Source organism: Oreochromis aureus, linkage group 7, assembly GCF_013358895.1.
Source record: "Oreochromis aureus strain Israel breed Guangdong linkage group 7, ZZ_aureus, whole genome shotgun sequence".
NCBI lineage: Eukaryota > Metazoa > Chordata > Actinopteri > Cichliformes > Cichlidae > Oreochromis > Oreochromis aureus.
In genome coordinates, this window is record NC_052948.1 from 56971235 (window position 1) to 56988083 (window position 16849).

At 40.7% G+C, this 16849-nt stretch overlaps 1 protein-coding gene across 5 annotated transcripts in view; it reads right to left on the reverse strand.

Annotated features, from left to right (window-relative positions):
• Nucleotides 1-2755: 2755 nt before the first annotated feature.
• vcanb (versican b) overlaps nucleotides 2756-16849 on the reverse strand; it is a 34587-nt gene continuing 20493 nt past the window's right edge. For all 5 annotated transcript variants that reach the window (XM_031751307.2, XM_039615267.1, XM_039615266.1 and 2 more), the window contains 7 exons: nucleotides 15724-15837; nucleotides 15504-15617; nucleotides 11409-11567; nucleotides 10641-10723; nucleotides 5953-6097; nucleotides 4297-4479; nucleotides 2756-4191 (listed from right to left, as the gene is read on the reverse strand). In XM_031751307.2, coding sequence (XP_031607167.1) covers nucleotides 3944-4191; nucleotides 4297-4479; nucleotides 5953-6097; nucleotides 10641-10723; nucleotides 11409-11567; nucleotides 15504-15617; nucleotides 15724-15837 — 1046 coding nt within the window. In that variant the 3' untranslated portion in view covers nucleotides 2756-3943. The remainder of the gene's footprint in view (nucleotides 4192-4296; nucleotides 4480-5952; nucleotides 6098-10640; nucleotides 10724-11408; nucleotides 11568-15503; nucleotides 15618-15723; nucleotides 15838-16849) is intronic.

Consider the following 16849-nt stretch of genomic DNA (forward strand, 5'->3'; position numbering starts at 1 on the left):
ATATATATATATATATATATATATATATATATATATATATATATATATATATATATATATATATATATATATATGTATGTATATAGATGTGTATATATATATATAATGGCATTTAATAACATGTGTAACATTAGCTGAGCACTGAGGACTCCAACCTCTAGTCCAAATATGACCACTAAATCCCAAAACCTAAAACGGTGAAAACCAAAATACTAACACTGAGGTTTTAAAATTCTGTCTAAAACCAGCACCAGTACAGGTATCTTCATTCAGGCTATAGTTGAGGCTGGTAACATGAGCCATGTTGTGTAATGCACATTAATATGTCTCATTCTCCTCACAGCATATAACACACACAGTCTCCCGTGATGTATGTACGCTGCAAAGTTTCTCATTGGCCAGTTAATGTTATCATTTACAAAACCTTTTTTATACTCTTCAAAAATAATACAAGCGTTAGTGAAAGTACATATATGGCTACATATATATTTGCCAAAGAAAAGCAGTAAAATATTTAGAAAATGTTTTGTTTGTTCACCAGAATCCTGTTTCCTGAAAGAGACTACTGGAAAGCTATCAAGCTCAGATTAATGCTAACCTTACACCTTCGACACCTGCAAATATGATTTAAGCTTACCTTTTTATAAATATCACCTACTGTTTGCAAGTTTATTACACTGTATAAAAACATTTCATTAAGAAATATATTTCATTAGAGTTTTCACTGGGGAATTTAACAAACCCCAAACAAGCCCCAAATCCTAAAGATGACAAAATGCCCAGGGAAGTGGCAGAGTGATATTATCATAACTCATGGACTTGTTACTATGATGCACAGACATTTCACCCAAAAGAAATGTTGGGATTTGTTGATAGAGAGAAAACCTGGCTGTTAAAACCAAATGACAAAAACACAACACGCTCTATTGGAACAGCTGCTATTATTGCACATGTAGCTGACAATGACACAGAAACTAGGCTGGGGAACAGTGTTACAGTAACTATATATATATGTGCTGGATTGTCACAGGAGCATCTTTACACAGCCTGTGCCTGAGGTCTTGCTTGGTGTGATAGACCCCAGCCTCTATGGATCTTGTGCTCAGAGCTTGTTCCCGTGGTGCCATGATTAGTGCCTCTGTGCTGTCTTTTGTCAAGCTTTGTCCAGCCACTGGTAGAATTTCTGGATGTCATCCACTTCCTCTATCTGCTGGTGGTACATACCGTGCAGGGGCCTGTCATTCCATGATGGTTTCTCCTCTTTCTTGGGTTTCTGCTGACTGTGGTATTCACTGAACACGTGGTCGATTGTGGCCATCTTCCTGATGTATTCGTGGATGTTCGTTCTCTCATCCTGGACTGTGTCTCAGGGTGCTGGACTTAGGATGAAACCCTCCATGCATGGTCAGGACCTTCCTTGTCTTGATGTCAGTGGCTTCTATCTCCTCCTTTGGGCAGCTTATTATCCCAGGAGGGTACCTGATCATGGGCAGGGCGTAGGTGTTGATAGCCCGGATCTTGTTCTTACCATTCAGCAGACTCCTCAGGACTTGCCTGACCTTCTGCAGGTACTTGGTGGTTGCAGCTTTCCTATCGGCCTCTTCATGGTTCTCATTTGCCTGTGGGATTCCCAGGTACTTGTAGCTGTCCTCTATGTCTGCAATGTTGCCTTTTGGTAATTTGATCCCCTCAGTTCTGACTACCTTCTCTCTCTTTGTTATCATCCAACTACACTTCTCCAGTCCGAATAACATTTCAGTGTCATTGCTGTATATCCTGGTGGTGCGGATCAGTGAATCAATGTTTTGTTCACTCTTGGCATACAGCTTGATGTCATCCATGTACAGGAGGTGGCTGACAATTGTTCCATTCTGTAGTTGGTATCCATAGCCAGTCTTGTCAGTGATCTCACTGAGGGGGTTCAGGCCTATGCAGAATAGCAATGGGGATAGAGCATCTCCTTGACAGATCCCACACTTGATGCAACCTGTCCTATGGGCTTGAAGTTGGCCTGTAGTGTTGTCCGCCACATCCCCATTGAGTTCCTGATGAAGGTTCTTAGGGTCTTGTTGATCTTGTACTGTTCTAGGCATTCCAGGATCCAGGTGTGGGGCACTGAGTCATAGGCCTTCTTGTAATCAATCCAGGGAGTGCACAGGTTGGTCAGCCTAGTCTTGCAGTCTCGGGTGACTGCCCTGTCTACCAGTAGCTGGTGTTTCGCTCCTCTGGTGTTCCTGCCAATTCCTTTCTGTGCCCTGCTCATGTATTGAGCCATGTGCCTGTTCTTCTTAGCCGCTATGATGCCTGACAGGAGCTTCCATGTGGTACTGAGGCAGGTTATTGGCCAGTGGTTGGATGGGACCGGTCCCTTCTGGAGGTCCTTGGGGATCAGGACTGTCCGGCCTTCAGTAAGCCATTCTGGGTGTCTCTCATCGACTAGCAGCTGGTTCATTTGTGCTGCCAGATGCTCATGGAGTGCCGTCAGCTTCTTCAGCCAGTAGGCGTGAACCATGTCGGGGCCTGGTGCTGTCCAGCTCTTCATACTGGAAACCCTTTCTTGAATGTTTGCCACTGTGATGGTTACTGGACCCTGTTCAGGAAGTTTGCTGTGGTCTGCTCTTAGATTCACTAGCCATTGAGCATTGGTGTTATATTGCTCCGTCTCCAGCCTTGGTGGTGCTGTTCTCATATTGTTACATACTATTATGCTACATACTAAAGGAAAATGTATGAAGGACATGAAGACAATGTGAGATGCATTAAAAAGAATCTTATAGACCAGGTGGTTTATTTATTTGTTTCTTATACATTCTCTTATTCCTTGGAAACAATAAACAAACAAACTGATTCCAGATCTACAGGAAAAGGCAACATGAAGGTATGTGTCTAATAATGTAAAAATAATGTAGAAATAACGGGAAGTGTTTTCACTGACAATGAAGGAAGTCAATTTTGAGTCACGGCACAATAAAGAGAATCAACAATCTCAATAAAACTACAGGACTGCATTGTGTATACATACTGTCAATGATAACATGATTTCTCAATAAGAAAGACCATGACAAGAGTCTGTAAACAGTGCAGAAGATATCACTTCAGTTCCATTGACCTTTATTCAATATCACAGTTCATTCATAGTTTTGTATACAATAAATTAAATTCTTATGGCTTCAGATAATATTTATAATATATATCCTATGATTAATAGCCACAGCACAGACAGACGACATATTCATCACAATTTCCTATTCGAGTTCATCAAATTTCAATTAAGAAAAAAACTCAGGTAAAATATTTTGTACAAAATCCTACATAGACAAACAATGAAAAAGAATGAGTTCAGATAGGCAGACACATTGAACCAGCTTGGATGTGACTATACTGTTCAACAAAGAATAAAGACTTGAATTCCTTTTAATAAAAAATGTTCCACTGGGCAGCGTTAAAATCTGACAGAAGGCACTAGACCTTATGAGCACAGGTAAAAAGCTGATGGCTTAAGTTGCACTGAACACTTTGACAATTACGTGTACAACACAGTGAGGAGCTAAAGGCTGCAGTGCTCCCGTGTTGTGACTGATAGACTTGGTTTTCGGGCGACCTCCTTAGGAGACATGGCTGTGTATATCTATATCTATATCAGACACAACATATCCAAGTATTTGAACAATGGCACTCGCTGCTGTTTGAAGCTGTAAAAAGGAAGCATATCAGTAATCTGACCACCATGATTTTGTGGGGAGACTGATGTGGTCAATAAATGAAGTTTGGAAATGAAGCTAAACTGTCCTTAGTGCCTGATCCTGGAATGTAATGGTAAAACATGTCCCCTCAAGAGACACTGATAGACAGTTCAGTGGAACATCACTCTCTATCAATGCCTCTAGACATACTGTAGAAACCCTGCTGCGATTAGTCATCACCAAAAATCTGATGTCCACAACTACAAACCCACTGAGGGTTTCATCTGATTCTGGCTGCGAGTGCGAACCTGCAGCTGCCTCCCCTTACTCAGCTGTCGATGACTCTGAATCTGGATCCAGTTGCTCTGCAGGATGTTGGAGATCTGCTGTTGCCCTTGGTTTTGTCTTTGTTCCTCCTGACTCTTGGTGTGGTGTTGATAGTGCCTGTGTTGATGCTCGTTCTGGGTGTGGCGGCGTTGAAGAAGAAATGTCTTGTGGTAGGTTGCAGCTGAGAGCACAGATGTAGAAATTAATTAAAAGTGAGTACAGTTGAAAATACTTTACAGACCTTTAATGAAAACGTTAGCTAAAGTACAATTAGGAGGACACTCACGAGTTGTGCAGGTGACTTTAGGTGAGTCCCACTGGCCGTTGGCCTGGCAGCGTATAGTTGGGGTGTGTCTCTGAATGAAGCCCTGCCTACACTGATAACGGAGCAGGGAGTTGATCTCATAGCGCAGTTTTGTGGCCCCAAAAACTCGGGCATCTTTCACCACAGGAGGCTGGCCGCATGATACTGTTGGCAGGAGATGCAGAGTTTAATAATGTAATTCTCAAACCTGTAACAATCATTTCCATTGACACTTGGGACAGTGCAGGAAACTCTAAACAAAAGCAAAAATCTACATATTTGCCGCAATTCTGTGAGAGTCCAAAGGAGAAAACTACAGCTGCCCAAAACACAACAGAGGCTCATCTCAGATTGGCCAAAAACATCTTGATGATCTCCAAGACTTTGATACTTTAGACTTTGACTGACAAGGCAAAAGTTGGACTTTTTGGACGTTTGAGTCCCATTACATCTGGCATCAAGCTAACACAGCATTTCATAAACAGAACATCATACTACCAGTCAAACATGGTGACGGTAGAGTACTGGTAACTGGACTTCATGTCATCCTTGGCTTCTGGTGTGAATAAAAAGGGTCTCTAACGATGTAGCCAGGTCTTCATGATTATTAACACGCAGCAGTCCCAAATAGAGGAGGTAGTTTCCACCAATAGCTCTAGTTTGTTGGTCTTCATATGCAAGATGGCTCTTCCATATGTTGAGTAATGGGGATTTAAATGGTTAGCATGCTTGCTTGGCATCCCAGCTTTTGTCTGTGCTCCCTATGCCACCTGTGCCACGTTCCAGGGTTGAGAACACACCAGGAAGATTCTGGCAGTCTGGCTATATCTGGGATGTTGTACAACATATACTCCAGTGGAACTCTCTAATAACTATACCCTGACACTGTAATATGATGTTCTCAACCTCCATGTGACTACAGATGTGTTAAATGGCAACTAGCACCCGTTAGACCACACTCCACTATCTTTGTATTTTGTTTTTACTCTTCATCAAAAACCAAAATTTGATTGATGATCTGAAACATGCATCAAATATGCAAAAAAATGTGCATTTTTTAATATAATGCACAGCACTGTAAGTGAAAGATAAAATAAAGATAAGTAAAAAATAAACAACAGAATCACAGTACAGTCTTTACGTTTAGAATGATCACCGAAACAAAATTAGAAGCAACAGACCCCACTTACTTTTTCATCCACACCCCATTTAAGTACTGCACTGAATATTAATATCTAATGCAAAAGTACAGTTTCTCTCATGGCCACTTGAGGCTGGCCCCCAAACCTAATCCATGTTGAAGAGTCTTGTACAGAACACAGCTTTGGCAACAACTGGCAGTAAAACTGAATTAAATTGAAAAGACTGTTACTTGGTCTGCAGACTTAGTCTGCACAAAATTAGCTAATATGTGTCTGTGTATTACACCTGAACAGTTTATGAATGTTGCCCGCTCTGTTTACTATCCCTAGCCAATAACTTTGAGGCTAAGCTTCAAAGTTAAAGTTAAAGTTAAGTAAAAAAGCTTCTCTAAGTAAAAAAGCTTAGCATCTCTAAGCTTTTTTACTTAAAGAAAGCGTTTTGCCCAGTTGTCCTTTAGTCTCCAAAGAGGACATGTATGTTTTTCCATGTGCATACCTGTTCCCTTTTTGCAGGTAAATGTCAGGTGATAGTTGCAGGGCACGTCATTCCACTGTCCTCCCTCATGCCAGATCATCACCACACAGTCCTCTCCTGACTGGAAGAAGCTGTCCGGCTGGTTTGGCCTCCAATGATCGTATTGCTATCAGAAGACAAATTACAGAGGGCATTATGTTACAGACTGTCTAATAAAATCAGTTTACAAAGTAATGCTGTTACATTTAAGATGGCATGTGCACTTAGCGACCGGCAATGAATCAGAGCTTAGCATCCTAAGTTTGTTTTTCTGGGTTTTTTTCGTTTTTTCTTTTCTAAATAACGCCCCGGCTTTTTGCTTCAGCGTGGTTGGGTTTTTACTGTGCTGGCCTGTTTCCCATGATGCGTGTGAGGCTGTAAGCCCGCTGAGGATTGTTTACTCCCGTGAGGAGCTGCTACAACTTAACTTCTTGTATGGTGGTAAGGACCTCACCCCATGTATGCCGGGTTTTATACCAAAAGACAGAACAAGTGATAAGAGGAAGAAAAAAAGAGGGAGACACGGAGGTGTCAAATTGTGTCTGAGAAGACAACAGGTCAGTTGAACTCCCCTGCCCTCTGTTATCCTGGGAAATGTTCAGTTTGTGAGCAGCAAGCTGGATGAACTCCAGGGGAACGTTAGGTTCCAGAAAGACTTCACACAGGGACAGCTGGGTGATGACTTTTTCCGAGACATGGCTGATAGAGCAGGACCAGGACGTCGATTTTTCAATTGACGGATTTGGAGCTCCATTTTGTCGGGATCAAGATGTGGGGGTAACAGGGAAATCCCAAGGAGGGGCAGTATGCTTGTATGTGAATAAACGTTACTATAGCGCTGTGACTGTTAGAGAGTGTATTTGCACACCAGACGTTGAACTTTTATCTGTTGCCACTGTGCCCTTTTTACCCCCCTCATGAGTTTCCACAACTTTTATTACTATAGTCTATGTTCACCCGAGGGCTCACCTCCCCCTCCACCTCAACATCATCACAGAAGTAGGGCATAAGCTGCAGGCACTTTCCCCTGATGCCCCAAACTTTATAATTTATAACGTCTCTCTTAAATCAACGTTGGGCAATTTTGCCAGTATGTATCCTGTTATTTGCATGGTTGGATCTTAATAAGGATCCAAGTAGAGCTACAACATGCAACAAGAAGAAATGGGAGTGAGACAAAACATTTCTTTTGAGCATGCAATTTATTGAAAACACATTGAAACTGAAACAGGCTGCTTTACAGCTGATCAAAAGTTTAGGACCACACCCTCCAAAAAAAACGTAAATACCCCCAAAGCAGATATCAAAGTTCCAAACATGAACTCAGTAATGAGTAGTTCCACCGTTATTGTTGATCACTTCAAAAATATGATTTTTTGCCATTTTCCAAGTGGTCTTAAACTTTCGATCAGGACTGTATAAAAATCTTGGGACCATAATTAATGAAAAATTGAACTTTGATGAGAACCGCAAATCTGTCTGCAAAAAGGGTCACCAGCGCCTTTACTGCCTTAGGAATCTTGCTCATTTCCACATTGACCAAACTTAGTTTTATCTTTGACTTTGTTTAATCGTTCTTTTATTGAGTCCATTTTATCTTTTTGTTTGGTGGCATGGTTCAGTCACACCTCTGTCACAGAGAAAAAACTCATTGAATCAGATAGTGAGATGGTCCTGACAGGTGAGTCACAACCCTGTTTAGCCTCCCTGTACTCTAAACAGGTACAAAGGATGGCTTTATCCATTGTTAATAATGCCTCCTCATCCTCTATGCGGTGAATTTCAGCTTCTTTCCTCTGGACGGAGGTTTCTAGTCCCAAGTTAGCATTATAAAAAAAAAACATTTTGTCAACACCCCGCAGGCAATGTGGACACCAAAGTTTGTGAATACGAGAGCTTGAAAATGAGTTGTATCTGCTAAAAATCTACAACAAGTTAGAATCTCAGTGGCCTCAACCTCAAATTCAAAGTCAGAGGTCAGGTTTTCTGAAAATCTTGTGAATGCAATAACTCAAAAATGAGGCAATGTAGGATTTTGAAAATGCTAGGTGGCTAAGGGGTAGCACTGGCTGTTACCAGTATTTTTCTCATTAATGTCCTCTTTACGATCGTAACTACTGATAGCTATATCTACTTATGGACAACTTATGGACTTATGGACAATATCTCTTTTGTGAATAAAGACTATGAAATCCCCACCTATCCTCTTCAGAAGGCAGTCAATACTCATCACATGTGACTGGATGTAATTCATAAAAAATACAGACAGTGGTGCTGCAGAGACAAAAAACAACATGCCTAAACAAACTCAAGGTTGTGTGGCCTTATATACCAGACTAAAGTTCATTTTTCTTCATTTTATACTGTATATCTACTTATCACTTTCCAAAGCACGCACTTAACACGGTGTATGGCTCCGATTTGACCCCATTCAGGGTGTGTCTGTATTAAGAATGATAACACATGACACGGTCCCCCCTCTTCAGGATCAGATTTCCATTTTCTTCCTCTTGAGTTTCCAGCAGATGAACCATGTGTTTAAGATTGTGTCATCACTGCCTACAACTGCTACAGCACATGAACATTTTCACCCGAATAAGGTTTATTGGCAATTTAAATTCAATTCACTTTTATTTATATAGCACCAAAGGTGCTTTATTTTGAAAGGTAAAGACCCTACAATAACGTAGAGAAAACTCCAGCAATCAGATGTCCCTCTATAATCAAGTGCTTTGGCAACAGTGGGAAGGAAAAACTCCCTTTTAATAAGACAAATCCTCCACCAGAACCAGCCTCAGGGAGGGGTGGCCAGAGAGTAGTAATAACTAATGCAAAATGGTTTATAAACACATAGTGAGTGATAAAAGATCAGTGAAGAAGAAATGCTCAGTGCATGATGAGAAGCCCCCTAGTAGCCTGAATCCTCTCTTAGCTGCAGGATAACTTTGGTGGGTTCAGGGTCAACTGAGCCAACCTTAACTATATGCTATGTCAAAAAGGAAAGTTTTAAGCCTAATATTAAAAGTAGAGAGGGTGTCTGTCTCCCGAATCCAAACTAGGTGCTGGTTCCACAGAAGAGGGGCCTGAAAGCTGAACACTCTGCCTCCAATTCTACTTTAAATATCGACAAGCAAGACAGCAGTCTGAGAGCAAAGTGCTCTGTTGGGGTGATATGGTAATATAAAGATCTACAAGGGAGCCAATGAAGAGCCAGTATAGGAGGAATATTCTCTCACTTTCTACTCCCTGTCAGTACTCTTGCTGCAGCGCTGAAGGCTTTTCAGGGAGTTTATAGGGCATCTTGATAATAATGAATTACAGTAGTCCAGCATAGAAGTAATAAATGCATGAACTAGTTTTCAGGATCACTGCGCAAATGGAAGAAAGCAGTCCTACAAAGTTGCTTAATATTTCTCACAGTGGAGGCCAAGGTAATGCCATCTAGTGTAACTGTAAGATATCATATTTCTAAGATTTTTAGGTCTGAGTACAATAACCTCAGTTTTATCTGAATTTAGTAGAAGGAAATCAGAGGTCATCCACATCTTTATATCTTTAAGATATTCCTGCAGTTTAACTAAAGTGATCTTGACCCAGCTTTTTAAGTAGCTTTTTAAGTAGTGGTTTAATTACTGCCAGCTTGAACGCCTGTGGCACATAACCCATTAAAAGAGAGAGGCTGATAATATTTAAGAAATCTTACTGCACCTGGTATTCCCAGATTGTACTGTACTAACCAGGCCTGCCTAGCTTCTGAGATCAAATGAGATCAGGCCTGCTCAGAGTGGTGCGGCAGCAAGTTAAATATAGCAACAGGTCGGAAACTTGACTGAGGATAAAAACAGCACCTTAGAGATGCAGAAGTAAAGATGGGCAGAGGTTCACCAATCTGCAAAAAAAGCTGTCTACTAGGCTTTAATATTTCATCAGCTACAGTTCATAATATCATCATCTCTGCCTTCACGGGACAAGACTGAAAATCAATCTGGGTGGCACAGCATTAAAAACAGGCATGATTCCATCATTGAACTCGTGTTGTTTGAAGTCAAACAACATTCTGAACGGTACAGTGTCTGAGAACGTCTGAACCCCAACATATTTTCCACTGAAAATCAAACAGATCTACCTGAACCTGTAGGCTCCATAACAGATTAGCAAACCACGTCTGGTTCCACTTGCACATGAGGATGAATAAGAATATCCAAAATGAATAAAGATCACGGAATGAATCTGGAGGCCCAATCTGGCCCAAGTCCAGTTCGGTTCCAGTCATTTCCCACTTCATCTGGTTCTGATCTATTTTGGATTCGTTCATGTAAAATGGTTCAACTTGAAACTGTACTGAAATAAGCCTGACTAATGTAGATAGTAGACAGCTCCCTAAGAGCCGAGACATTTCTTGTAACATGTTTGCTTTACATTTATTAAAGACCAGGAAAGCTCCCCTGTGTTTTTCTTTTTTTCAGTTAAATGTGAAACTATTATACTCTGGCTATTAACAGTATCTTAATAAAACATCTCTGCTACTGCTATATGAGAGCCATCATGTATCATTGAAGGCTGATATTAAATCAAATTGCAAATGGTTACACTGGGGAACAATAAACATTGAGGTCTGTAAATGTAACTATATCCATAGCCACTTATCTTATCAGTAGTGCTTATCTTACCATTGGTCTGCCATCAGTCCATCTGAAGTCTCTCTCAAACATCTTGTCATTCAGGCCAATCCACTGGTAGTCACTTCCTAGATCTGCAGAGAAAAAGCACGATACACTGAGTGCGAGATCATTTTACTGAAGCAGCATCTGATCAATACCAAACAAAGCATTTTGGAGAGGAGTGTAAACAGACAACAAAGAATTATGGAGAAGCACCGTTCAGCTCAGTGTCAGTAGCTTCACCAGTAAACTGGAGTTTACTTGCAGCTCCATCACTATTCCCAGACTGATTTCTGTAGTAGAACAGTGACTGCAAATCGTGTAGCATTTGTTTGCTTTTTCAAATTTGGTAAAACCAAAGATCAAATTATTATTCATCATCAAAGTTTGTTGGTTTGTTTGTTTTTTTACATACATTCGTTGTGAATGAAACCCAAAGACATGTTGAAATCAATGCAATCAAATAACAAAGCAGCTACTCAAAATGTAACTAATGTTTTAGACAGCCTCAGTAGCCATTTCTACTGTACTTTCAAAAATATTATCAGATTTAGTTTTAGACTATCCATCCAAAAGTAGTCTGGACGAGTGGTTGACCACAAACAACAAAGTTGTGCTGCTAGCACGGCCAAAAACTGTTTCATTTATGATATGGATTTTTAGTATTTGTACCCCAAAGGACTTATTCACAGACTTTCTGGACCCATAATTCCTTATACTGTTGACTGAGCATTATATTAACATTTAAGACACCTCATCAAAACAACACAAACTTACTATTGACAAAGATTTGCTCCTCGTGCGACAGGATGCTGGTCAGGTGGGCTCCGTGTAGCCGACATTCCCTCTCTGCAGCGTCCCAGGTCCGACGGTGTGTAAAGTGCCTGTAGCAGTGAGATTGAAACTTCTTCCAACCAAAACCACACATCTCAATGTCTGCAGAAAGGGAAAAACAAAATGTGAAAGAACCATCAAACCAGGTGGAAAAAATATTTCATATTATATACACTTTATCTTGACTTCTTGTTTTGGTGTGGAATTAAAAATGTGGTATGTATGTGGTTACATCATAACTAATGACAAGTCCCTACATATCTTTAAGGCAATAAAACAAAATCCACATACTGAAATATCAAATTTAGGACTAACCCACTATTATTATAGGCAAAAGTGCAAAGCAGTCACATGCCAGGAGCTTCGGTTAACAACTACATCAAATAGGCTCTCAGAATGTTTGTTTCTACTGTGATTGGCTATGAACAGTTTTACTGAAACTGCACTTCTGAAGACTTAAAAACAACCATAGCCATGTTTGATAAAGCTACATTTAATCTGGCTGCAGATGCTGTGCTTGCAATCTGAATGTGAACCTGCCTGTGTCTGAGGGATGTACTTCTATTAGACTAACAGGTAAGAGACTTATCCTACACACCTACAGCCAGTCTAGAATCTTCAATTCACCAAAAGTTGTGCATTTCTTAGGACTAACTCCAAGGACTTAGCTCTAATATACAGCTGTTACATCAGAAATGAACACCATGGGTTAACCCAGAAAACTGAGAACCACTGTTGTGATAGCCAATATCTCAGACTAGGGTTCTTGGTTTTATTAGGCCAGCTAACAAAGACTATGTACACCTGTTTCATAGTACACCTCTCATTTCTGAATTAAATACCACATTCTGACTGATTATTGTGACAGATCACCTGAATCCCTTTTGGCATCTCTTAACAGCTACTTTCATCAGGATAATGCAGAAAGAAATAGTTTGTCAAATCAATGAAGATGAAAATTAATTTAGTGGCTTTCAGTGGCCTTCTGAGTAACTAGATCACTGACTGGACATAAAATAATAGACACTGACTTCAGCTTTGGTTGGTGAAGTCGCATTGTAAAGCTTTAAGCTGAGCACTTTCTTTTGGTGTTTTAAAACCAGGTTTGGCAGGGACACTGCATGCCTTAACAGTTAAAAGCTGTGACTGAGATCTTAAACTAATCAAGAAAGTGTTTACCAAGATCACAACTCAAAGGAGGGAAAGACTTCCCAGGAAGTATGAGAAACACACTGAGATGCAGACTGACTAAATACAAGGAACAGAGGGAGCAAGAGACAGAAGCACCACTGGGAAACAGGCGAATAAACATGGAGACGGAGGCAAGACTAGGGAGACACCGAACAAGAGATAGAACTTAAAATACATAACAGACATGGACGACACACGGAGGCATAACCGGGAAACAGACAAATCGAGCATTGAGACAGGACTGATTTCAAAGAGGGATACGACCGGAAACTAGACACAATATGACAGGAGAAGAGAAAACGTAAAAATAGATAACAAATTAAAACCAAGGGATACAAACAGAGATCAAAACTATAACAACCAAAACTGGGATCATGACAATAAAGGGAGGCTTCAGCCAGCATTAGTATGCTGTTCCTACTAAACAGACTGTAAGACACAATATCTCTTACTATGAATGAATGCCTTTTTTCAAACTTTATGTGGTACATTCAAGAAAATGTTTAGACTTTGCTGCTTCGTAACCACATTTTACCCACTCCTTAGGTGTTAATGTGTGCCTAATCAAACTTCTGTCTAAAAGTAGCTTTACTACATTTCCCTGGTTGCCTATCACTGCCTTCTACTACACTTCATAATCTGGAATCAGATGTTCATTTGTTGATGAAGTTACGGGTTGTTTTGTAAACATGCTGTTGTAACAGTGAAGCTAACAGCAACACAACAGCTCTGAATTTTATTTCTGTGCTCTGGCCAGAGACGGTGAGGGAGAAAGAGAGGCACAGAGAGAGCTGAGGTCCAGCTGGGGAGTGAAAGCCCCTCACTGAATGAGCTCAGCAACACACAGTTGGACTTCATTAAGTCTCACAAACATCCAGTTGTCTGCAGGTCAAGCACACACAGACACACACAAAGAGCTCATGTATAACACACATTCAACTTCATATACAAGTCACATAATCAGCCCTTTGCTTTGTCTGGCCCTACAAACAGTGACTGTTTTGTATCAGTGGCTCCAGAATAATACATGCCAGTAAAGTCATGATGGAAAGTATCAGTCGAGTCTTTTATGGAGTAGCCATCATCAGCTGACCTCATTTTAATCCTGCCTCTGTGCAGCTACCTGGAAGGTCAGGTGAGGTCTCTAATGAATGCAGCACTATAAGCCACAGCTCTCTGTCTGCCAGTTTGAAATGAGCAGAGTGGTCAGTTGAGTAAAGGCAAACCTTAACAGAGCATCACCCAGGATATCAAGATCAGCCTGAAAAATCTGAAGCAGTATTGTGAGTATTGATTCAATTCCACACACAGCTGCAAAAGCTTTCCTGAAAAATAGAGGGCAATTATCTTTTTTTACTCATTCTTTCCATTGGCAAAAAGCTGCAAGAGGACAGCTGTGTCCCTGATTTTTGAACTCTTGCATATATTAGGAAGGAAAAATAAGCAGTAAACAGTCCATAATTTATATCTGAGTATCTACATTATGCTTTACACACTGTATTCATCGTTCAAATGGATACGCCCTGCAAACTGGGAATTTGTACAGCTCCAATGTTTCTATTTTTTCCACAAGACCCCAACAACGCTGACTTGGATTAGCAGAACAAAATGCAAATTTCCCCAGGAGTGTAGGTACCACTATATTAACCCCAAAGGATGTTTGGAAGAAAGCTTCTTCTCTCCCAAAAGAAGATGTTGGCATGGCTTAGCTTTGCAGAGCTAAATTTGAACAACAAAACCAAAATGGAGATGTTTGACTTAATAACAGCAGCACGTTTGGTAAAAACCAAACCGCTCAAACACCTCAGACCAACTGTCAGCACGTGGTGGAGGGATGATGATTTGGGCACCTTGCGGTCACTGAGTGGAGCATGAACTCATCTGTATACCAAAGTGTTCTAGAGTCAAATGTGAGGCCATCGTCTGACAGCTAAAGCCTGGATGAAACGGGGTCATCAACAGGACAGTCATCCCAAGTACAGCAGCAAATCTACAACTTCTTCTGCATTTTGGCTTAGCTTCTTGTGACTGGAAGAACCCACAACAAATACACTATTGCAAAGTAAGATTTGTTTTTTTTGTGGTTTTGCTTTTCGTGGCAGCAACTTTCCAGCTGTCGCATCTTATGCTTGGCACACACCCTTCTCCAGGTCCCAGTGTCACTGAACTAGCAAGCGGAGTGGCACACCACACCACACAGCCGTCACATTTTTGTTAAATAAATAATGACACATAATATGTCATCTGTTCTTGTTCATCTGTGGTTGTATTTAACTCAAATTAAGACTTGCTAAGGAACAAATAACTGTTTTAATATCCTGATATATACTGATCCAGTTGATGATCTACAATGACTGCATATGAATACATTAAGTAGTGTATAATGTATGACTCCAAACCATTAATAGACTGAGTAAAATAATTTAAGCAAGCAAATAAAAGCAGAATTTAGTTAAACGGCTTCTTATCATGACTACATGATACAAAAGAAAAACTATGGGGCCTCATTCTGAAACCTAACAGCTGACGTTTTGCTCAGAGCAGCAGAAAAAAAACTGTTGCTGCTGAGAACTGTTTCCTTGTTTGGAAAATATTAATCCTTGGAGTCCTCTTGTGTGCCTGAGTTTTGATTATCTGCTGAGTAACGGCAGAAATATTAGTCCTACGGCTGGAACTCATCTGTTGAAGAGCAAACGCCCAAAGCTGAATGATGGCCCAAAGACCCAAACTCTGCAGTAAGTTCAGTGATTATACTTGAAAAGAATGGTGGTCAGAACATATATATGAGAACTGACTTCCATAGATGAATGATTTTGACACAGTTGCTTATTAATTCTGTTTCCTGACCTTGTTCACAGAACTCTCCTTTGTAGCTCGGGAGGCAGAGACAGGTGAAGGAGTTGATCCCATCTAGGCAAGTGGCTCCATTCAGACACGGGTTAGACTGGCACTCATCAATATCTTCAGACACGCAACACAGACCAGCATTATTATACATCATCCACCTGTCAGGAAGGGTCAGCATGGCTTGTTAAAAGAGCACACCTGGCTCTGAGGCCCTCTGTACCTGTTTCACAGTGCCACCCGGTGTATCCAGGTGCACAAATGCAGACATTTTGTGGTCCCTTCTTGTAACACGAGCCTCCGTTCTGACACAGATTGGTTGAGCATGGCGGGAGATCTGGCAAAGAGACAATGAGAATTAAAAACGATCAACATCATTAAGAGCGGTGAAACGTACTGCAGTTCAGAAAGGCTTTATAACTCCTTATTGGTGCAGCAGGGCTGTCCATGTTTGTGGTAACAGACACTGGGTTTGTTGGTGGGCTGACCTTCTCATATTAAAATATATCAGAAAATTCAGTGTCTGCACAAATGTTTACAAGGAACCTCCAATTGCAAACAGGACAGGCTTTTATCCTGCTGTGAATTTTTAATGCATATATTTGTAGAACCTCTCCATCTTCTAGAAAAGCGAGGCCAACAAGGGAAAACATAAATACACTGTTGCTACAAATCACATAGGCAAACCTGGAAGCTAAATGCTTTTTGGCTCATACATCAAGTGAGAAATTCTGATTCAAGTTAGTTCTCGAATTTCATGGCTAGAATGTGTGAAATTTTTGAATGCGGGATTATAGTCTGTATATAAAAGATGGAAGTAACAGTGTTATGTTAAATGCCTTGAGGTGACTGTTGTTGTGATTAGGCACTATATTTAGTGGGGTCAGGTTAATTGGTAACTCTAAATTGCCCATAGGTGTGAATGTGAGTGTGAATGGTTGTCTGTCTCTATGTGTTAGCCCTGCGACAGACTGCGACCTGTCCAGGGTGTACCCTGCCTCTTGCCCTAAGACAGCTGGGATAGGCTCCAGCCAGACCCTGACAAGGATAAGCACAAGAGAATGGATGGATAAATAAAACTGAATTGAATGTCTTGGGTTCAAGACTGCATTTTAAAGCTGGACATGGTCACTTCTAGCTCCAAAAACATCACATAATGCCAAAATATTCGTTTTTGGAGCCATGAAGTAACCGCATTTGAACAAGCAGGTGGACTAACATGTCAGCTAAGGACAGTAAGGTCAGCTCACATATCTGAACTTTGAAAGTGTATTGCAGACTTTTGATAGCACAAGTGGATATTATCATTGAAAAAGCATGTTCTATCCCGTTTAACTAAGGTAAAAGGC